This window comes from Bolinopsis microptera, chromosome 7, assembly GCF_026151205.1.
Source record: "Bolinopsis microptera isolate Bmic1 chromosome 7, MBARI_Bmic_1.0, whole genome shotgun sequence".
Classification (NCBI taxonomy): Eukaryota; Metazoa; Ctenophora; class Tentaculata; order Lobata; family Bolinopsidae; genus Bolinopsis; species Bolinopsis microptera.
The window spans coordinates 8,450,020-8,473,601 of record NC_087078.1 but is presented as its reverse complement, the minus strand read 5'-3'; the positions used below and the strand labels follow the sequence as shown (position 1 = coordinate 8,473,601).

The 23,582-nt window shown below is 39.0% G+C and overlaps 2 protein-coding genes across 2 annotated transcripts in view; both read right to left on the bottom strand.

Annotated features, from left to right (window-relative positions):
- Positions 1 to 13,049, bottom strand: part of LOC134818365 (uncharacterized) — an 82,140-nt gene extending 69,091 nt beyond the window's left edge. Inside the window, exon 1 of the mRNA XM_063827875.1 lies at positions 13,040 to 13,049. The gene's annotated coding sequence lies outside the window, so the exon portion shown is untranslated. The remainder of the gene's footprint in view (positions 1 to 13,039) is intronic.
- A 1,319-nt stretch (positions 13,050 to 14,368) lies between these two features.
- On the bottom strand, positions 14,369 to 15,150 carry LOC134819029 (uncharacterized). The gene is made up of 2 exons (XM_063828790.1): positions 14,936 to 15,150; positions 14,369 to 14,783 (listed from the first exon to the last, which is right to left on the bottom strand). Exons 1-2 carry the CDS (start codon positions 15,145 to 15,147, stop codon positions 14,423 to 14,425), a joined length of 573 nt encoding a protein of 190 aa, XP_063684860.1. The 5' UTR covers positions 15,148 to 15,150; the 3' UTR covers positions 14,369 to 14,422.
- Between the last annotated feature and the right edge of the window lie 8,432 nt (positions 15,151 to 23,582).

The window sequence follows — 23,582 nt, the reverse complement described above, 5'->3', positions numbered from 1 at the left end:
AACAAGAGGAGATACTTAAGAAGGTTGATGAGAAGACTGCAAGGGTTTTGGAGCAGATTAGGGAACCAGGGAGCTCAAATTGGCTCTCATGTCTTATTATCTAACTTTTAAAACAATCTCGAAATAGTAAAGAAACGTCTTAAGAGACTGATAAGTGCCCAAAAAAACATAAAAGTTCTCTGAAAAATAAAGGTTAATTATGAGGTAAATAATTTTCTCCACAAAACTCTGTTAGAGGCAGTAGCCCTAAAATCATAAAGATCATTAATATCACGTAATGGTAGGTTTCTTTTATTCAAATCATTTATAATAAACTTTAAAAGATTACTTTGGTGTCGACCAACACGTCCTTTCATGGTAAATAACGCATTAACAGCAAATTGAAGAGCTCTCTGAGCTGGTGATGAGCAGTCACTGCGAAGGACATGTCCAAGCATTTTCCAGCGAGCATATGTCACTCGTTCTGACAACGGTGTTACACCACAGCGTTCATAGAGTGCTTTATTACTGATAATAATGGGATAAGTCATCTTCAATATTTGACGCAGGTGTCTTCTATGACATGCATCAAGTTTGTCAAATAGGTTCTGAGGGGTAGCCCAGCTATTGCAGTTATAGAGCATAACAGATGTAACGTATGCTTCGTATATCTTAATCTTAGTCTTCAGATTAATCTTAGATCCTTGCATCCAAACTTTCTTGTATTTTTCGAATGCAACATTTCCAAGGATTATACGATGCTGTATGTCTTCTTTACTACATAGCTTAGAGCCTAGGGACACACACTTCCTCCAAGGTTCTCTATTTCTTAGAGGTTCTCCTTTTTCGTCCTTCTCACTACTTCCAGCCAGATAACACTTTACAAACTCGGTTTTAGATTCATTTACAAACAAATTCCATTCTGAGAGAATTTCCTTGCAAATTGGAAGGAGCTGGTGTAACGAATCCTCATCTTCATCAGCAAAGTCCACATCATCAGCATATTCCCATTCTAAAGGAAGGGAGCTTTCAGATATGGGGGGATTTGGGCGTAGATGTATAACAACAACTCTAAGGTGGTAGAGTGCTCCAGCTAGGTACATGGTAAACAGCGAGCCAGACAAACAGTCACCTTGAAAGGCTCCTATTGTGACTTCGAACTCTCCCGATGTCGTCTTTTTGATCTTAATTCTGAGCTTGGTGTTAGCGAGCAGATATCTAACTATGATATGTCATCTTCTGAGCATCCTGCATCTTCGAGTAGCCTGAGGATAGTTGACCGATGTATTGTGTCGAAAGCTGATGACATGTCTATCCCCATTTTACTAAACTCCCAATGTTTCTCCTTGACAACCGAAATAAGAACCCTTTGTGTCCAGACAATATTAGAGCAGCTGTGTCCTGATTTATAGGCATTCTGCCATGGCCCAGTGTAGTCTGCTATCTGTTGTTGAATACGCTGGAGTGTTATCATGGAAAGGATTTTCCTAGTTCCATTGAGAAGGCACAAGGGACGTAGACTCTTAACTGGTCCTTTTGGTTTTCCAGGCTTCTGTAGGGGGGTGAGATATCCCTCAGTGAATGATTGAACGTGCTCTTGTTTTTCAAAGGACTCATTGATAAGTGATGCAAACTTCATGTAGAAAGAAGGAGGTGCATACTTAAGGAATTCGTTAGGGAGGTTGTCAGGACCAACGGCTTTACCGTTCTTTAGTTTCTTGGCTGCTGTCTCAACTTCAAGTGCAGTTATAGGCGTATCTAATGGCTTAGCAGCTCCAACAAAAGGTTCTAGTGGGGGTTCTGGGCCTGTGTAATGTTCCATGAACCAGTTCTTGACTATGTCTGCCTTATCTTCGTCATTGAGAGCAAGTTCTTCTGTTTCTGGTAGGAATACTGAAATAGGAGGAGTGTCCTTTGTGCTTGAAATTGCTCTGGTTGCTTCGAACATTCTTCTGGTATCATCAGTGGAGTTGATCGTCTCAGCTAGAAGGTCGGCATGACCGGTTTCAAGTGTAATAAGGCGCTTTGCAATGTCATTCTTGAGTCTGTTGATTTCCTTACGCACTACGCAGGATAGTTCTGTCACGCATTTTGTTGTCGTTTAAATGTTATAGTAATTGGTGTCTCTTTTCTGACATAGAGACGACTTGTGGGTCTGATGTTCTGTGACGTTTGGCTGTGTTTCTTTTCATACCCACTGTTTCAGATGCAGCAATTTTAACCGCCTCGAAAAGGTTGTTAAAACTTTCAGTAACTGACTGAGCAGATGTATCAGTTTCAATCTTCTGAGCAGCATTTTGTTGAAAAGAACTTTGAACATCTTTGCTACAAACCAATGAGTTGGTGTTATACTGCTTGACTTTGTGTTTGGCAGTACTGTAAAGTTTGTAACGTTTACTGAGGTCAAAAGTTGCTTTTACAATTTTGTGATCAGATTGAAGTTTTGCACCAGCGTAAGACCTAGCGTCAACAAGCAGAGGGGTACTTCTAGATCTACATAAAACATAATCAATTTGAGAAAACCAGGGTACAGACTTTTTGGATCTACGGTCTTTAATCCATCCTGTAAAAGTGTTGGTGTGTCTGCTCGCATGTGAAAATGCAGTGTTGGCTGCATAGAGTCCATTAGTGATCATGAAAGCTAGCAACCTTTCGCCATTTTCGTTACGCCGACCAATACCATGTCTTCCCATGTTAGTTTGAAGACCACTTTCAAAATCTGATTTAGTCCGTTTCCCTAGCCTAGCATTAAAATCACCCATGATGAAAAGTTCATGTCTGGCAGGAATTCTGATAGCTTCCTGGAGCTCACAGTAAAACTCATCAGCAATGCGTGGGTTCTGTATAGATTTGACATTAGTTGGACTGTAGCAGTTTATAATACGGGCTTTCAGTGATGGTTTCCCATGACACTTTGATGGTAGAGAAAGGTCCATGTATGCTACTCTGTCACTGATTTGATGGTACGAGACAACATTTGATACAAATTTACTGTTGATAATAAAACCGAGTCCGCCATGCCAAGACAACTTCTGGTTAAACAAAAGAAGCCTGTGGTTGCCGGGTATAACAGTGTCTGAGTGTTTAGACACCTTAGTTTCTTGGAGGCCTATAACATCCAAGTTGTATCTGTTGCAATCATTTGCAGCTAGATGCTGCGAGTGTTCCTGACTAATGCCTCTAACATTCCATGTGGCGAAGTGGAGAGATGCCACCGTGAAAAAACCGAACAAAACAAAGCTGAAAAGAAGAACTGTAGGCTTCTTGGAAGCGTCAGACGTTCTGGTCGTAATAGTTACTCCAATGCGTGCCCGTCACAGCAACACACCATCCTCATGTCTACCACTAAGAAAACATGGTTTCGTTCTAAATAAATCTGAATTCGAGGATTCTATCAGATTGCGATACAACTTAGATCTGGATCGTTTACCATCACAATGTCCATGCGGAAAAACGCAGTTCACAGGGTCCTCAACACTTACGGGTGACCAGGCCAAGTGGTTTTTTTCGATGTGAATAGGTAATTAATCCTAATTCTAATTCCTACCTTCAACATTCAACAAAGAAGACCATGGAGAATGCCGAGAGACAGAAATCACGATGTTACAACGAGAGAATTTTTAATGTAGAGCACAGATCGTTCGCTCCATTAGTTTACTCAGTGACGGGTGGCATGCGACCTCAAGCCAAGACATTTGATAAACTGATATGCAACAAACTTGCGTATAAAAAGCGAGCGTGCTGAATCACTCGACAGTCGATCTTCGAGATTGTTCTAAAAGGGCGCCCGACAGTTGAAACCAACTTCAATCGATGTAATTTCGAACCACCCCCCCCCCCCCCCCCCCCCCCCCCCCATGACATAGGGTTTAAATGCTCCCCTGATGAGATATTGACGAAAAACTGTCTCGATCACTTGATATGACCGTATAAGGAAGTTAGTCTAATTTCTCGTTAGGGTTAGGGTTTCAGCTCATGCTTTTGTTAAGGATTGGGTTAGGGTTAGGGTTGGGATCAGATTAATACAGGGTTAGGGTTTCAAATAGTCGTTCAGGGCCAACTAGAGAACGGGTTGAAAAATTCACGTGACAGTCGAATGTAGAGTGATTACTGATTAATCATCATCATATAAAAAGAAACAGAAATACAACGATATCATAAATTATTATCGGTGTAAATTATGTTTTTTAATTAGGAAATTAATTTTATTGTGCATTAGAGGATCTAGAAATACCTCAAATAAAACCGATGAATTATCTAACATGGATGATTTAGAATTTAATTCTTTCGAATCGAAAGTCAACTAATTGTTTCAGTCCCATGGTGCAAGGACTGGTTTTTATTTTTGCAATGATGATATTCATAACATATAACCTGTAATACTATTCTATATATATCTAATTTCGTTTTCCAAAAAAATATCTTTAGCTTTACCATTTGTTTCTTTTATAATTTGCGATTTTTATTTCATGAAATTGCTAGTTATGTTTGAATTGTAAAGATTTTTGATATAAATTTGGAGTTATTTCACGTTATTGTTTGTTAATTTTTGTAATTGTATAGATTTTTGTAAAATATTGTAGGTATTTCACGATATTAATAATTATATAAAATATTATTTTAACATTGTAAATTGCAGCTATGCAACGTAATTTTAACGTCTCGTTCATGACAAAGGCGTGGGCCGAAATGTCGACAACTGTTTGTTTGAAAAACTGAGTGAAGACTCATTTTCTCCCAAAACATCAATTATATTATTATTAACAATTGAAAAGAAATTTTACTATTACACATTCACATTTCACAACATTGGCGACAAAATTCTTTAAATGTCTCAAACATTCTAAAAACAGACATATTACAGGAAAAAGGAAGCAAATAAATCTACAATCTATATATGTCTCTATCAGCATCAATCTCCGCGGCAGATATCAGCTAAATTTCTATTGTTCAAGTTGTTCACCTGTCATTTCCCTCTTTATACTGTATATCACACCGGTTGTAACCAATAGTGCGATTTGCATTATAATTACAACTAAACCCGAACTTTGGTGATATGCATATTGGACAGCAAAAGAAGCAATTACACTGGTTAAGCTGCTACAACTGCCGATTATCGAAGATGTAAAAGATCTGACGGATGTTGGAAAATATTCGGAAGCAATGACGAAATTTAACCAGCCCATTACAGCCAGTGTACCTCTGTTCATAAGGAGGACCGTCAACGTTAAAGCGGAAGGTATGCAAAAGTATAGTGGGATGAAAACAAAAGCTGGAATAAGGCTGGAGATAAAAAACAAGTTTCTTCTCCCTATCTTATCAAGGAGAAGAAGTCCTATAACTAAACTGACTGGTTCAGCTAGTCCGATGACCCCAAGATCAAATAAAACAGAATTGTCAAATGAACAAGACTGTTTCTGTGTGATTTTCACCGAATGACAAGGACCTTCGTCCACGAAGAGAGGAGCTGCATAAAGCATACCCATGTAAACAAACTCTCCCGTCAATGTTATGATCACAAGCTTCCAAAAATCTGATAGATAGCCTGTAGTCATCAAAATTTGATAGCTTTGATAAAAGGATGTAATTTCCAGTTCCTCAGAATTATTGTCCAGGGTAATTTCAACCTCCTCCAGTTCTTTAGTGCAGTTCAAGTAGGCTAGTGTTTTCAAAGTTTCTTGGGCATTTTCCAATTTACCCATCCGGACGTCATGTCTTGGAGATTCTCTGATTATAAAGAGAAGAACTAAGATTGGTGAACATAGAAGTGCAGTGATGATCAAGTAGCCTCGCCATCCATATGGTCCAAGCGTAAGATAAGCCAATCCACTGCTAAGTGCTGTTCCAACACCCCAGCCGATTCCTACAGATGACATGCTGAGTGACCTGTATTTTATCGTTGGTATTTCTGCTGAATAGGCAGCCGCAGGACCACCTCCAATGCCTCCACTATCCCCAACAATGGCCCTGCAGATAAGTAACTGCCAAAGATTTCTAGCGAGTCCTGACAATATTCCTGATGAAAGTAATGCGATGGTTGTGATAATTAATACTATCCTCCTTCCATACCTATCTCCAAGATGAGATAGTAAGAGGGCGAAAATTGTAGAAGTAATCATACTGATGATTTGAAGTGTTGAAGTCAAGAAAGTTGACAGGTCCCACTCACATTTCAAAATCAAGCTTACTACTGACATTACAGCCACTTCGGCTCCGGAAATAAAGCAGAAACAATATGGCCCTAAACCGTACAAAACCGAACCGAATCCACATCCCAATCGTTCTATAGCTTCGCCTATGGTATGTGACTTCCTAGACGAGCTTGAAGACTGCTCAATTGCGGCTGTCAGCAGACTTTTTTCGTTATTTTCCGATTCCATTTTTCTGTTGTGGGATAAAATGGGTAATGAATATATACATGTAGTTACGGAATTGTTGTCACTAATCTAGGAATTTAGCAAAAAAACACGGCAGTTAAAACAAATTATCAAAAAAACTAACAAGCAAACAAAGTTGAAACTTTATTATTCAGGTAATAGCCACCCTTTCTCTAGCTCTCTGACTAACGATACTTACTCGCACTTCTTTCACTAGGAACAATGAGTTGCGTGTAAACTATATATAATATAAATAATATACACACAATATATATATAATATTCACTAAATATAATATACACTAAAGTCTAATATTAATAGTCTATACATATTATATTAGCCTCAAGAGAAACACCATTCATGTGGACATGAGGAGAGTGAGAAGTATATATATTTCAAACTATTTCAGACTATTTTCACAGTTACAATTAAATATATTTATTAAGGTATCACATAATTTCAGCAGAGACGCAGTAAAACAGTAAAACAGCTTTAAAACAGCTTTAAAACGAGTGGAATGGAGGAACATGTTACGCCGTAGAAGAGATGTGTGTGAACTGTGATGCAGGCCACTCCAACTCGACTAGGAGGAGACCTCTTCATGTATGTATGAGGTGTCACAACAAGACGATGTACCCTTTCAGCTATGAATAATGACAAGTCTTCAGGCAGTAACCCCACCAGCAAACGGACCTTTACTGATAGTTTAAATTCGACATATGACGTCATCTAGCGTCATCTAGCGTCATCTAGCGTGAAATATCGCCAGATGATGATAGATGACGCTAGATGACGCTAGATGACGCTAGATGACGCCAATTAGCGACATTGTCGCTAAGTGCACGGCAACTTTCGTTTGTCGCTATCTAGCGCTATCTAGCGCTATCTAGCGCTATCTAGCGCTATATGACGCTATATGACGCTATATGACGCTATATGACGCTAGATGACGCTAGATGACGCTAAGCACGCAGCACTGACGCCAGGCGACAGATAGCGCTATTTTCATAAAAATTCTAGGGACGACATCTAGCGTCATCTAGCGTCATATGTTGCCGCGACATCTGACGCTATCTGACGCCATCTAGCGATATCTGACGTCATCTGACGACATCTGTCGCGACGACATCTGACGCAGGCGACATCAAGCGCTGGATAGCGGGATAAGTCAGTTTACGACAGTTCACGCTATATAGCACTATATAGCGCCAGATAGCGCTATATAGCGTCAGATGTCGTTGCGACATATAGCGTTAGATAGCGCTAGATACCGCTAGATGTCGCAAAAAAAAGGGCGGAAATTTTATGAAAATAGCGCTATCTGTCGCCTGGCGTCAGTGCTGCGTGCTTAGCGTCATCTAGCGTCATCTCGCGTCATCTCGCGTCATCTCGCGTCACTTAGCGTCATATAGCGTCATATAGCGCTAGATAGCGCTAGATAGCGCTAGATAGCGCTAGATAGCGACATTCGAAAGGTGCCGTGCACTTAGCGACAATGTCGCTAATTGGCGTCATCTAGCGTCATCTAGCGTCATCTAGCGTCATCTATCATCATCTGGCGATATTTCACGCTAGATGACGCTAGATGACGCTAGATGACGTCATATGTCGAATTTCAACTATCAGTAAAGGTCCCAGCAAACTACTGTGAACAATCCTATTCAAGTATTGAATATGCCTGTGTGAAGCACTACACTGAGCGTTTTAAAATAAACTATTTGTAGAATTAGGATATGGTGCAGAATTCTGATTTAGGCTTTAAATATTTGATTAAAAAACAAAAGAGGGCAACTTATCAAGCTGGATCACAATCCCTCAACAGATTGAAATCGAGTACTTTGAGTCATAATATTGTATGATCATCTAATTTTAAAACCTTCTATGCACTATGAGGATAATTATATGTTTTTGGTTTATAATTATGCATCTTGAATTTTCTGCATGAAACTCAGTTGAAAACATTACGTAAGACTATGACTCCTTTCAAAGTTAATTGTCTTTCTAAGTTAACTGTCTTCGACAGTTCGATTTAATTCTTTGGACAATTATATTTCCATGCATTAAATGCACCACAACACAGCAACACAAAATCAACTTCAGCTATATTGGGCCCGTATATCGGGGTGTATATTGGGGCCCGTATATCGGGGTGTATATTCGGGCCCGTATATCGGAGTGTATATTCGGCTATTCGGGCCCGTATATCGGGGTGTATATTGGGGCCCGTATATCGGGGTGTATATTCAGGCCCGTATATCGGGGTGTATATTCGGGCCCGTATATCGGGGTGTACATTGGGGCCCGTATATCGGGGTGTATATTCGGGCCCGTATATCGGGGTGTATATTCGGGCCCGTATATCGGGGTGTATATTCGGGCCCGTATATCGGGGTGTATATTCGGGCCCGTAACAAAATAAAAACAGCGGCTGGCCACACTAAGCCTCATAGGGTCTCAGACTCTCAGAGCAGTGAATACGTTATTGGCACATGACCTGCATCAGTCAAGATCATTCGTTGTCGTGACTCACATTGCGGTCGTCACGCAAACCAAACATTTCGACGGATAACCGTCACGCTCGTAGTCCCACCGTGCGGGTCTTCATAATTATTGACACTATATAGGTGAGCTATATTATTAATGTTAAGCTCGTGCAACTTATCTAAACTTATGTTATTGTTATTAGCAGCAAATTGTGGAACACGATATTCATACAATTTTAAAATCGAATCAATTTAAAGAAAGGCATATCTAAACATTCTGTTCGGGAAATCTCTTCTAAATGATCCCTAGAACATAATATCCTGAAAGTTTCAGGGTCATTGCACAAAAACTGTAGGAGCAGATAGATTTTGAAGGTCGATTTTCAGGGCGAGCGATTAAAATCGATCTCAAAATATTACAATAATAATATTCCTACTGATGTTCACAAAACACCTTACAGTTATAATTTTATCATACGATCGATTGGCATGACCCAATCAATCGTATCGCATCAAATCTGAGTTAATGCTTCAGTTGTAGGTTTACAACCTACCAGGACGCGCGCCGAGTTGGACTCGTCGACGGTCCAATATATGGAACAGATATTTTACGAGTATCACCCGTTAATGCTTCAGTCGATAACTGATTTATTCCCCTCTTTAGGATAATTACCTACTGCATGAATAATACCGTCAAAATCAACATCACGATTGCTGGGAGAATATTTAATCAGATTATAACATCCAAAATGCATTTTGAGTTAGACCACTTCACTAATCACGGCTAATTTCCTTGTGTTTTTATAAAATCTCGTGTTATTTCGTGCTGCTGCTCATTCTGTACCCGCGTGTCGCTGCTTTACTTTCAACACTATTGCTTTTATTAAGTACTTCGTAAAATCACCATTTTGATTTGAGGTAAATACAAAACCGTTTTAGTTAGTTTCAAAGTTCGCACTTTTCTAATCCAAGTTTAAAGTTTTAATCATTAATTAAAAAGTTAAAACAATGATGACACTACAATATATCAACTATACACAACTCAGTTGCCTGGCGTCTACAATATACCACAAAGCTTGATGTATGGAGAGCATGAGAGTTGACGAATCTACATGGTATTACAACTGGGTAGTGTACAGGGGCAGAGCTAAGGAAGGGATAAAGGATATCATCGTGAGGACTCAAGACAACCTCAGTGTGGTCAATCTGACTGTTAAGGTAGCCGGTAGGACGTTCGGTACACGTACTCTAGTTCGACACGTACTGTAGTTCGACAAACCCTAAGGTTCGACTCTGTCGAACTAAAGTGCGCTACCTGGACTCAAGTTCGACAAGAACTAAAGTTCGACACGTACTGTAGTTCGACACGTACTGTAGTTCGACAAACCCTAAGGTTCGACTCTGTCGAACTAAAGTGCGCTACCTGGACTCAAGTTCGACAAGAACTAAAGTTCGACACGTACTGTAGTTCGACACGTACTGTAGTTCGACAAACCCTAAGGTTCGACTCTGTCGAACTAAAGTGCGCTACCTGGACTTAAGTTCGACAAGAACTAAAGTTCGACACGTACTGTAGACTGTAGATCGACACGTACTGCAGTTCGACAAACCCTAAGGTTCGACTCTGTCGAAATAAAGTGCGCTACCTGGACTCAAGTTCGACAAGAACTAAAGTTCGACACGTACTGTAGTTCGACATGTACTGTAGTTCGACAAACCCTAAGGTTCGACTCTGTCGAACTAAAGTGCGCTACCTGGACTCAAGTTCGACAAGAACTAAAGTTCGAGGAGAGAACTTTTACTGTCGAACTAGAGTTTTGAAATCTACGATCTCAAGCAACGATCCTTTACGAGCTTGAAATCTATTCGTTTGTTTTTTTTTTCCACTTGCCTCATGCTGTTCAACTGTGTGTGTGAATGTAATCTATATAATCCATATCTATGAACATCTAATTGACCTCATACTCAATTGTTAGTTAGCAGAATTGCATTGCATTGTCGACCATAAACTTAGCGGAGAATTAAAAGACTATCGTGGTAACTCGTACTTCGTTTCAAAGATCTAGACTGTAGAGTACGTTATATAAATATATACCACATACGCACACTTTATATTATCACAAACGACTAGTAACCGAGTACCGGTCTAGAGATTTGGCTGCTGAACCGGAAACAGTCGGATATCAATTTATTTTCGTTTTAGCTAGACCAGAACTGAGTGGCAAACAGGAGGATTGAAACTATACTGAAAGGTTCTGGAATTTCTAACCGCTGGTTGCTAGATGTCAGAACATTGTTTTATCTACCATTGAACCCTGTGATCCTATGATGAGGACCCGGCAATAGCTATTGGATCACAAGCAGAAACTATTTGTCGAACTAGAGTACGCTACCTAGACTTTAGTTCGACACGTACCGAAGCTCGACAGGGGTGATATCTGGCGAACTGTATAGTGTCGAACTGTATAGTGCGTGTCGAACTAGAGTACGTGAATCATGAAGTTCATCTGGGCGATATCTACTATCCTGTACCGCACTTACTATTATACAAGTCGCCGTTGATATTGGTCTACAGTTTTGAAGGAAAAAAATGCATTCATTTTCAGAAATGGTTTATGGGCGTAAAAGATTTAGTCCAAAACTTGTACCTCTACATCGAGCAGTCGTGGTAAGTTGACTGAAATTCTATTCGTGGTAGAAATAGTGAACTATTGGTTCCAAATTTCAGGGTAATAAGCAGATATTGATATTTTCTTACTATTTCAAAAATATTGATTAGGTGATTAATTCTATATCATTAATGAAATGGTTCCACCATCAGGCTAAACAGAAAGGTTACAGAAGCTGTGAACGGAGTTTCTGACGAAACTAAAGTGTACGGTTATACTGTGTTATCTTGCTTTTTCTTCGCTATCTGCTCCTTGTTCACAGGTCAGTGCCCCACTACAGGGTACAGGGTACAGGGTACAGGGTACAGGGTACAGGGTACAGGGTACAGGGTACAGGGTACAGGGTACAGGGTACAGGGTACAGGGTACAGGGTACAGGGTACAGGGTACAGGGTACAGGGTACAGGGTACAGGGTACAGGGTACAGGGTACAGGGTACAGGGTACAGGGTACAGGGTACAGGGTACAGGGTACAGGGTACAGGGTACAGGGTACAGGGTACAGGGTACAGGGTACAGGGTACAGGGTACAGGGTACAGGGTACAGGGTACAGGGTACAGGGTACAGGGTACAGGGTACAGGGTACAGGGTACAGGGTACAGGGTACAGGGTACAGGGTACAGGGTACAGGGTACAGGGTACAGGGTACAGGGTACAGGGTACAGGGTACAGGGTACAGGGTACAGGGTACAGGGTACAGGGTACAGGGTACAGGGTACAGGGTACAGGGTACAGGGTACAGGGTACAGGGTACAGGGTACAGGGTACAGGGTACAGGGTACAGGGTACAGGGTACAGGGTACAGGGTACAGGGTACAGGGTACAGGGTACAGGGTACAGGGTACAGGGTACAGGGTACAGGGTACAGGGTACAGGGTACAGGGTACAGGGTACAGGGTACAGGGTACAGGGTACAGGGTACAGGGTACAGGGTACAGGGTACAGGGTACAGGGTACAGGGTACAGGGTACAGGGTACAAGTATCACGTACTTTGCAAAAACTTGACTATTCACCCAGATTGGTCCATTCGTTGTGTCAATTTGTTGTGTATCAAGTCAGGTGGTAAGAATAACGCAGCTGACCAGTGGACGTACTGTAAATTAATCGTGATCAGCAATGTATATTTTCTAACTAGCTTTGCTAAATGCTCATTTATCATTCAGATTTGATCAGCGGTTTACCAATAATAGAGATTTTGTGGTGGCGATTCTTCTTTACACTTGCTCTGACGTCTCTAATCAATTTCTACAAAGGGTAAGATTCAACCTAAACTTACAATCTTTAATGTTTAAACCTTTTACAGTTTTAATAAACTATCATCAAAACTAATTAGTAGAAATTATTAGTAGTAATTATTATTTCAGATACCAGAACCCTATGGAGTATCCCAAAACCAACATGATATTCCTAACAGCCTTACTTGGTACATTTACTGCTATGTCCACTGTCTTTGCTCTACGACATTTACCAATTGGTATGCTTGTTTTAACAACCAATCACTATATCAAAGCTTTTCATTTAGAGGTGAAACAAATTATTTAATTTTCCCATTCTCAGTTCCATTTTCAGTTTTTGAAGATGAAATTTCTAGAACCGAAATTTCACAGTTTTGACCGAATTTCTCTTCCGGTGACCAATTATAATATTAGTCGGTCAACTATTATGAAGTGGCATAGGACACAATTGAGGTGCTGGAAGTTTCATTCCGGTCGGAGGAAGCTTACAACTAGTACTATTTTCAAATTTCTGTCCCATTTTGAAATATCAAAATTTATTCAAATTGATATCATTTCCTTTAATTTTGGAAAGAGAGACACTGGCAGCAGTCCACTCTACCAGTACCCAAAAATGAGTTTTAATAAAATAATAAAACTCTATAAATTTAATAGATTTTAGTGTTGCCATAAGTTTAAAACTAATAATATCGATTAAAAAGATAAACTATTAAAATTATACTGGACTAGACTGAGCAGGTAAATTTATTGAGGGGTCGTTCACATAATATCACTTTTTGGAATTAGTTTTACACATAGCTATTGTGTCAAAATTACACTAGCGTGATCATTCGGGAACCCCCCCCCCCCTCCCCCTCGGCTGATTTCGTAATATGTACCCCCTCCCCCTTCGGCTGATTACGTAATAATAATATGTACCCCTAAATAAACAACTGCATGTGAAGCGACCCTCCCCCCCCCCCCCCCCCTCGGCTGATTACGTTATATGTACCCCCTCCCCCCTAAGCTGATTACGTAATATGTACCCCTAAATAAACTACTGCAGGTGAAGCCACTCTTCTCCTGACCACTGCTCCTATCTTCACAGTGCTGTTATCCTACTTCTTCCTCAAGGAGAAATTGCTCATATGGTACGTAGTAGCACTAGTAGTATAGTTACTATCTGAGACTATCATCAAACAAAGACACATATCTTTTTGAGGGCATTGTCATAGTGCTGGCGCGTATTTTGAATTACTTATTCCTGTCATTTTTGATATTGAAGCAGAATGTTTTGAAATTAAAATATGCCTGCTGAACTACTTTCGGTGAGTCTTAATGTATGGAAAACAGTGAAGGGGGTATAATAGTATACGGGGTAAATAGTATAGTGAGTATAATGGCGGCGGTCGTGCTTGCCAGCACTGTGATTGATAGGCTGATTTTCCGGAATAACAGGTTGTGCAGCGCCCAGTAAGTTTAGACTTAGAACAAAAAATAAACCAATTCAACATCACTTTTATTTCAATTTTTGTCGGCGATGGAATAATTAGTAAATGGTATTTTTCAATAAAACTACTGTTCGTGCAATAAAATTTAAAACTATAAACATCCATTATTAATCATTCTTTTCTTTAATGTAAAAACTTTAAGTTTAACAATTAAATAAAGGCTCATGCATTTGGAACCAGTAGAAACTTCAGCAGGTATAACCCACCGCGATCCACTCCACATTCCAACCCCATTCATTCGCAGCACCGCCTCTGGCAGGTGGATGCGCCAGGAAGATCCTAAAACTGCCGGTAGTCACTCTGGTTATCTCCGAGGCCCCTATCCTACTCCAATGAGAGGAGGTGAACTCAAGAGAGGTAGTCACCGTTGGAATTGTCAGGAACCCACACTTGCTGATGTCAACGTCTGCGTAAAGTCCGTTCGAGTTCAAGCTGTAATCCACCCAGTTGGTAGCCCCTCTGCCTGAGGTTCCAGCACACACTTTCGCACAGCGCTCCTCCCTCAGATCCTCCTCTCCGCTTACCACCATCACGTCATTCTTTCTGGCTCTGAGATGAAGAGGGTTTAAATTTGCAAGTTATCTTTTGATAAATCAACTTCAATTTGAATTAATTGCAATGCCACTAGGATTTACCTTGTGAATTTAAATAACATTAAGTTTAACAATAACTAGTACTAATACTATAAACTGTTTACTTACTTCAATTCCTCGGCAAATGTTTCTTTTAGTGCTTCAATTTCCTTCACTAATTTCTCCTCGATCACTGTCTGTCTGTTTGTAATTTCACTGATCCTCTTTGTCTGCTGTTCGACTAGAGCTGTTAAACTGCGGAACCTCCCCTTCTTGCCCCCCTTCTTGCTTGAAGCGAGCATGATCACCACAGAGAACACCATCAATTTCAGGAAGACCATAGTTCTGCTGAGGCATCAGAGAGTTAATTTTTGTTAGACTAAAACGGAATAGTGACGGCATGATCTCACCACCTTGTTTATGGTATCTCAGTCTCACAATCACAGGATGAAAGATATACCTTATCGGACTTTATAATTATTTGAACGGACATTAATTGGACGCTGGAGGCCCTAGCGTTCATTTTAATGTCCGCTCAAATAAAGTCCGACAAGGTAGTTAAATTAAATACGGTATTTAACCTGAACATTTATAAAACATAAACCAAAATGCCGCGATAATAACCTTGTCTCTACATCTTAGATTATATGCACACACTTAAGGGGGCATACACCAAAACAGTGGTTTGTGCCGTCCAGACCAAATGACCTCATAGGCAGTTCAGTGACCTTCTAGCGCACCCTTTCCACACCAAAAAAAATTATTTTGAGAATACCCATTTTTGTAATCGAGCATTTCCTGGTTGAGAGTGCAATTTTCGGAAAAAATTATTTTGTGGTTGAGACGCTATAAGTTAATCATTTCCTGCGGTATCGGGTTGAAATTTTGCTCGCCGTTTATTCACATCTATTTCAAGGTGTGTGTAAAATCTTGATATCGTATCTAAAAAGGCTGGTGTGTTATGAATTTTTAAAGTCAAAAAGCTAAAATTGTCCTTTTCAGGCTTATTTTAACAAAAAGACAGTCAGGGAAGATCGGATTGAATTGATGCTTGACATCAAATTGTTCTCTGAATTCTGGCGTAGTTTTTGATGCCCTCAAAAATGTTTTTACTCATTCAGCTTCAGATCTATTGGACCTCAAAGCCAAACAACAAATTTAGGCACATTTTTTCGTTTTTAAAATTTACTGATTTTTCTAAAATTTTGATAGGAATGTGCTAGTGACTTTTTGAAGGGTGCAAAATAACCGCAACTAGCACATTTATATATGAGTTATGAACAACAAAACACCCTAAAATGCTTCCCTTTGAAGTTATGGGAGAAAATGTGATTTTTTATCTGCAAAGCCAAAATCTGAAGCTGAATGAGTAAAAACATTTTTGAGGGTATCAAAAACTGCGCCAGAATTCAGAGAACAATTTGATGTCAAGCATCAATTCAATCCGATCTTTCCTGACTGTCTTTTTGTTAAAATAAGCCTGAAAAGGACAATTTTAGCTTTTTGACTTTAAAAATTCATAACACACCAGCCTTTTTAGATACGATATCAAGATTTTACACACACCTTGAAATAGATGTGAATAAACGGCGAGCAAAATTTCAACTCGATACCGCAGGAAATGATTAACTTATAGCGTCTCACCCAGGAAATGCTCGATTACAAAAATGGGTATTCTCAAAATAATTTTTTTGGTGTGGAAACGGTGCGCTAGAAGGTCACTGAACTGTTTATGAGGTCATTTGGTCTGGACAGATTTGGTGTATGCCCCCTTAAGCATCACTCAATAAAATCCATCGCATGACGCATATCTCATCAATTACACTGCCAACATTTTTTCCTTTTCACCCTTTTGAAAAAAGGCAATAGTGAAAGGTTACGAATGGACGTTTTTGCAGAAAAACGTGGATTTTGGAAATAGCGGTAGGTGGGTCAAATATATGTCGTGTTCCTTACTTGCTTCCGTTCGTTTCCATGTCAACTTGCCGCGCGCGCGCGCACGGGGATTGCTTGCGGAGATGTGGTGTATAGCTAGTCTGTGGTCAATGAATGCGCGGCACTAGCGTATTTTAATGTATACTAGTAATGTATAGTATTTTGTAATAAGCCCAACTTGAATGTGGCACGCGTAGTCTACTGATGTTTCAATATTATTATTATAAGGTGAGCTGATTAGAGCTTATATTAATAGTTATACTTATAGTGAAATGGAAATCTAGCGTCCGCCAAAACGAAACAACGGGCGCAATTCTTGTTTAATATCGCCGCGTATTTCAAATCAAGTTACAAAAACGCCGTCCATTTTAAAAATTTAAAAAACAAAGTCAATTATTCTTAAAATTATTTTAATTTTTTCCCTACTCTTGCCGAAGGCAAAAAGATCGTAGGGAATAAGTAATCGGGTTTGGATATATGAGGTGGCCCGATGGACCTACGGTGTCGCCAAAGTCTAGTCTGCTCCTTCGCAATATAATCGAATATAGACCACTCCCCTATAATTAAGTGTATAAGAAGCGTATGTTATGCTGCGTCCGACGCTAGCCATGTGTTAATTAATTACAGTGAAATTCCTCCTTCTACTTACTTGTACTTGAAAAGGTCTCCTCCTAGTCGTTGGAGTGGCCTGCACCACATAGTAACTCCTTTCTCCGGTGTATTAGACCTCTCCAGTGAACCCTGTCTGTAGCTTGTTGTTCTGCATCTTCTATCGTGATGTTATCGACACCTGTGAAGATTGCTGCATCCTCCCGGACACATGACAACCAGTTTTTCCGAGGTCTACCTCTTGACCTTTTACCATGCTTTGGGATCCAGTGCAGTAGATAGTTGGGTATTCTTTCTTCTGGCATCCTCACCACATGGCCAAACCATCGGAGTCTAGCTGCTCGTACGAAAGTATCAACAGGGGCGATGTTAGCCCGCTTAAGTACATCAGCATTAGATACATGATAAAACCATTTTATTTTCAGGATTCTCCTCAGACATCTATCATGGAACACCTCAAATCTTTTCATCTGCGTCTGTGTGGTATTCCATACCTCACTTCAATAAAGCAGTATAGTGAGAACAGCCGCTTTGTAAATCCTGATTTTAGTTGGAGTTTTGATGTTGCGACTGTACCATATACTGCTGAGCTGATAGAATGCCCCAGAGGCCTTTTGAATTCGAGCTGACAGTTCTTTGTAGTACATTTTAGCTTATGATTAATATTATATTTTTACCTATAGTTTACTTAGATTACGTCCGTATCATGGTATCAAGTACTGGTGGTCGGTTCTTCCGCCCCGTTGGATACATAATTGATAGCTTTTCTTGATATTGCTCTATAATTACATTTATATCTCTCCCGGCCATTGGTTCCGAGATTTGGTTGATCTTTGTTTTCTTGGGCGCCCTCTTTTTCCCCATTTAGAATACAAAGATTAGTACATTTTAGCTTATGATTAATATTATATTTTTACCTATAGTTTACTTAGATTACGTCCGTATCATGGTATCAAGTACTGGTGGTCGGTTCTTCCGCCCCGTTGGATACATAATTGATAGCTTTTCTTGATATTGCTCTATAATTACATTTATATCTCTCCCGGCCATTGGTTCCGAGATTTGGTTGATCTTTGTTTTCTTGGGCGCCCTCTTTTTCCCCATTTAGAATACAAAGATTAGTACATTTTAGCTTATGATTAATATTATATTTTTACCTATAGTTTACTTAGATTACGTCCGTATCATGGTATCAAGTACTGGTGGTCGGTTCTTCCGCCCCGTTGGATACATAATTGATAGCTTTTCTTGATATTGCTCTATAATTACATTTATATCTCTCCCGGCCATTGGTTCCGAGATTTGGTTGATCTTTGTTTTCTTGGGCGCCCTCTTTTTCCCCATTTAGAATACAAAGATTAGTACATTTTAGCTTATGATTAATATTATATTTTTACCTATAGTTTACTTAGATTACGTCCGTATCATGGTATCAAGTACTGGTGGTCGGTTCTTCCGCCCCGTTGGATACATAATTGATAGCTTTTCTTGATATTGCTCTATAATTACATTTATATCTCTCCCGGCCATTGGTTCCGAGATTTGGTTGATCTTTGTTTTCTTGGGCGCCCTCTTTTTCCCCATTTAGAATACAAAGATTAGTGCATTTTAGCTTATGATTAATATTATATTTTTACCTATAGTTTACTTAGATTACGTCCGTATCATGGTATCAAGTACTGGTGGTCGGTTCTTCCGCCCCGTTGGATACATAATTGATAGCTTTTCTTGATATTGCTCTATAATTACATTTATATCTCTCCCGGCCATTGGTTCCGAGATTTGGTTGATCTTTGTTTTCTTGGGCGCCCTCTTTTTCCCCATTTAGAATACAAAGATTAGTACATTTTAGCTTATGATTAATATTATATTTTTACCTATAGTTTACTTAGATTACGTCCGTATCATGGTATCAAGTACTGGTGGTCGGTTCTTCCGCCCCGTTGGATACATAATTGATAGCTTTTCTTGATATTGCTCTATAATTACATTTATATCTCTCCCGGCCATTGGTTCCGAGATTTGGTTGATCTTTGTTTTCTTGGGCGCCCTCTTTTTCCCCATTTAGAATACAAAGATTAGTACATTTTAGCTTATGATTAATATTATATTTTTACCTATAGTTTACTTAGATTACGTCCGTATCATGGTATCAAGTACTGGTGGTCGGTTCTTCCGCCCCGTTGGATACATAATTGATAGCTTTTCTTGATATTGCTCTATAATTACATTTATATCTCTCCCGGCCATTGGTTCCGAGATTTGGTTGATCTTTGTTTTCTTGGGCGCCCTCTTTTTCCCCATTTAGAATACAAAGATTAGTACATTTTAGCTTATGATTAATATTATATTTTTACCTATAGTTTACTTAGATTACGTCCGTATCATGGTATCAAGTACTGGTGGTCGGTTCTTCCGCCCCGTTGGATACATAATTGATAGCTTTTCTTGATATTGCTCTATAATTACATTTATATCTCTCCCGGCCATTGGTTCCGAGATTTGGTTGATCTTTGTTTTCTTGGGCGCCCTCTTTTTCCCCATTTAGAATACAAAGATTAGTGCATTTTAGCTTATGATTAATATTATATTTTTACCTATAGTTTACTTAGATTACGTCCGTATCATGGTATCAAGTACTGGTGGTCGGTTCTTCCGCCCCGTTGGATACATAATTGATAGCTTTTCTTGATATTGCTCTATAATTACATTTATATCTCTCCCGGCCATTGGTTCCGAGATTTGGTTGATCTTTGTTTTCTTGGGCGCCCTCTTTTTCCCCATTTAGAATACAAAGATTAGTACATTTTAGCTTATGATTAATATTATATTTTTACCTATAGTTTACTTAGATTACGTCCGTATCATGGTATCAAGTACTGGTGGTCGGTTCTTCCGCCCCGTTGGATACATAATTGATAGCTTTTCTTGATATTGCTCTATAATTACATTTATATCTCTCCCGACCATTGGTTCCGAGATTTGGTTGATCTTTGTTTTCTTGGGCGCCCTCTTTTTCCCCATTTAGAATACAAAGATTAGTACATTTTAGCTTATGATTAATATTATATTTTTACCTATAGTTTACTTAGATTACGTCCGTATCATGGTATCAAGTACTGGTGGTCGGTTCTTCCGCCCCGTTGGATACATAATTGATAGCTTTTCTTGATATTGCTCTATAATTACATTTATATCTCTCCCGGCCATTGGTTCCGAGATTTGGTTGATCTTTGTTTTCTTGGGCGCCCTCTTTTTCCCCATTTAGAATACAAAGATTAGTGCATTTTAGCTTATGATTAATATTATATTTTTACCTATAGTTTACTTAGATTACGTCCGTATCATGGTATCAAGTACTGGTGGTCGGTTCTTCCGCCCCGTTGGATACATAATTGATAGCTTTTCTTGATATTGCTCTATAATTACATTTATATCTCTCCCGGCCATTGGTTCCGAGATTTGGTTGATCTTTGTTTTCTTGGGCGCCCTCTTTTTCCCCATTTAGAATACAAAGATTAGTACATTTTAGCTTATGATTAATATTATATTTTTACCTATAGTTTACTTAGATTACGTCCGTATCATGGTATCAAGTACTGGTGGTCGGTTCTTCCGCCCCGTTGGATACATAATTGATAGCTTTTCTTGATATTGCTCTATAATTACATTTATATCTCTCCCGGCCATTGGTTCCGAGATTTGGTTGATCTTTGTTTTCTTGGGCGCCCTCTTTTTCCCCATTTAGAATACAAAGATTAGTACATTTTAGCTTATGATTAATATTATATTTTTACCTATAGTTTACTTAGATTACGTCCGTATCATGGTATCAAGTACTGGTGGTCGGTTCTTCCGCCCCGTTGGATACATAATTGATAGCTTTTCTTGATATTGCTCTATAATTACATTTATATCTCTCCCGGCCATTGGTTCCGAGATTTGGTTGATCTTTGTTTTCTTGGGCGCCCTCTTTTTCCCCATTTAGAATACAAAGATTAGTGCATTTTAGCTTATGATTAATATTATATTTTTACCTATAGTTTACTTAGATTACGTCCGTATCATGGTATCAAGTACTGGTGGTCGGTTCTTCCGCCCCGTTGGATACATAATTGATAGCTTTTCTTGATATTGCTCTATAATTACATTTATATCTCTCCCGGCCATTGGTTCCGAGATTTGGTTGATCTTTGTTTTCTTGGGCGCCCTCTTTTTCCCCATTTAGAATACAAAGATTAGTACATTTTAGCTTATGATTAATATTATATTTTTACCTATAGTTTACTTAGATTACGTCCGTATCATGGTATCAAGTACTGGTGGTCGGTTCTTCCGCCCCGTTGGATACATAATTGATAGCTTTTCTTGATATTGCTCTATAATTACATTTATATCTCTCCCGGCCATTGGTTCCGAGATTTGGTTGATCTTTGTTTTCTTGGGCGCCCTCTTTTTCCCCATTTAGAATACAAAGATTAGTACATTTTAGCTTATGATTAATATTATATTTTTACCTATAGTTTACTTAGATTACGTCCGTATCATGGTATCAAGTACTGGTGGTCGGTTCTTCCGCCCCGTTGGATACATAATTGATAGCTTTTCTTGATATTGCTCTATAATTACATTTATATCTCTCCCGGCCATTGGTTCCGAGATTTGGTTGATCTTTGTTTTCTTGGGCGCCCTCTTTTTCCCCATTTAGAATACAAAGATTAGTGCATTTTAGCTTATGATTAATATTATATTTTTACCTATAGTTTACTTAGATTACGTCCGTATCATGGTATCAAGTACTGGTGGTCGGTTCTTCCGCCCCGTTGGATACATAATTGATAGCTTTTCTTGATATTGCTCTATAATTACATTTATATCTCTCCCGGCCATTGGTTCCGAGATTTGGTTGATCTTTGTTTTCTTGGGCGCCCTCTTTTTCCCCATTTAGAATACAAAGATTAGTACATTTTAGCTTATGATTAATATTATATTTTTACCTATAGTTTACTTAGATTACGTCCGTATCATGGTATCAAGTACTGGTGGTCGGTTCTTCCGCCCCGTTGGATACATAATTGATAGCTTTTCTTGATATTGCTCTATAATTACATTTATATCTCTCCCGGCCATTGGTTCCGAGATTTGGTTGATCTTTGTTTTCTTGGGCGCCCTCTTTTTCCCCATTTAGAATACAAAGATTAGTACATTTTAGCTTATGATTAATATTATATTTTTACCTATAGTTTACTTAGATTACGTCCGTATCATGGTATCAAGTACTGGTGGTCGGTTCTTCCGCCCCGTTGGATACATAATTGATAGCTTTTCTTGATATTGCTCTATAATTACATTTATATCTCTCCCGGCCATTGGTTCCGAGATTTGGTTGATCTTTGTTTTCTTGGGCGCCCTCTTTTTCCCCATTTAGAATACAAAGATTAGTGCATTTTAGCTTATGATTAATATTATATTTTTACCTATAGTTTACTTAGATTACGTCCGTATCATGGTATCAAGTACTGGTGGTCGGTTCTTCCGCCCCGTTGGATACATAATTGATAGCTTTTCTTGATATTGCTCTATAATTACATTTATATCTCTCCCGGCCATTGGTTCCGAGATTTGGTTGATCTTTGTTTTCTTGGGCGCCCTCTTTTTCCCCATTTAGAATACAAAGATTAGTACATTTTAGCTTATGATTAATATTATATTTTTACCTATAGTTTACTTAGATTACGTCCGTATCATGGTATCAAGTACTGGTGGTTGGTTCTTCCGCCCCGTTGGATACATAATTGATAGCTTTTCTTGATATTGCTCTATAATTACATTTATATCTCTCCCGGCCATTGGTTCCGAGATTTGGTTGATCTTTGTTTTCTTGGGCGCCCTCTTTTTCCCCATTTAGAATACAAAGATTAGTACATTTTAGCTTATGATTAATATTATATTTTTACCTATAGTTTACTTAGATTACGTCCGTATCATGGTATCAAGTACTGGTGGTCGGTTCTTCCGCCCCGTTGGATACATAATTGATAGCTTTTCTTGATATTGCTCTATAATTACATGTATATCTCTCCCGGCCATTGGTTCCGAGATTTGGTTGATCTTTGTTTTCTTGGGCGCCCTCTTTTTCCCCATTTAGAATACAAAGATTAGTACATTTTAGCTTATGATTAATATTATATTTTTACCTATAGTTTACTTAGATTAGATTGTCAATTGTTCC

What these genes read in the sequence shown, in the direction of transcription:
- LOC134819029 (XM_063828790.1), bottom strand. Translation starts at nt 15,147, where the DNA reads ATGGTCTTCCTGAAATTGATGGTGTTCTCTGTGGTGATCATGCTCGCT. An exon ending in ACATTTGCCGAGGAATTGAA is followed by an intron (nt 14,784 to 14,935) that starts GTAAGTAAACAG and finishes TCTTCATCTCAG; the next exon opens with AGCCAGAAAGAATGACGTGA.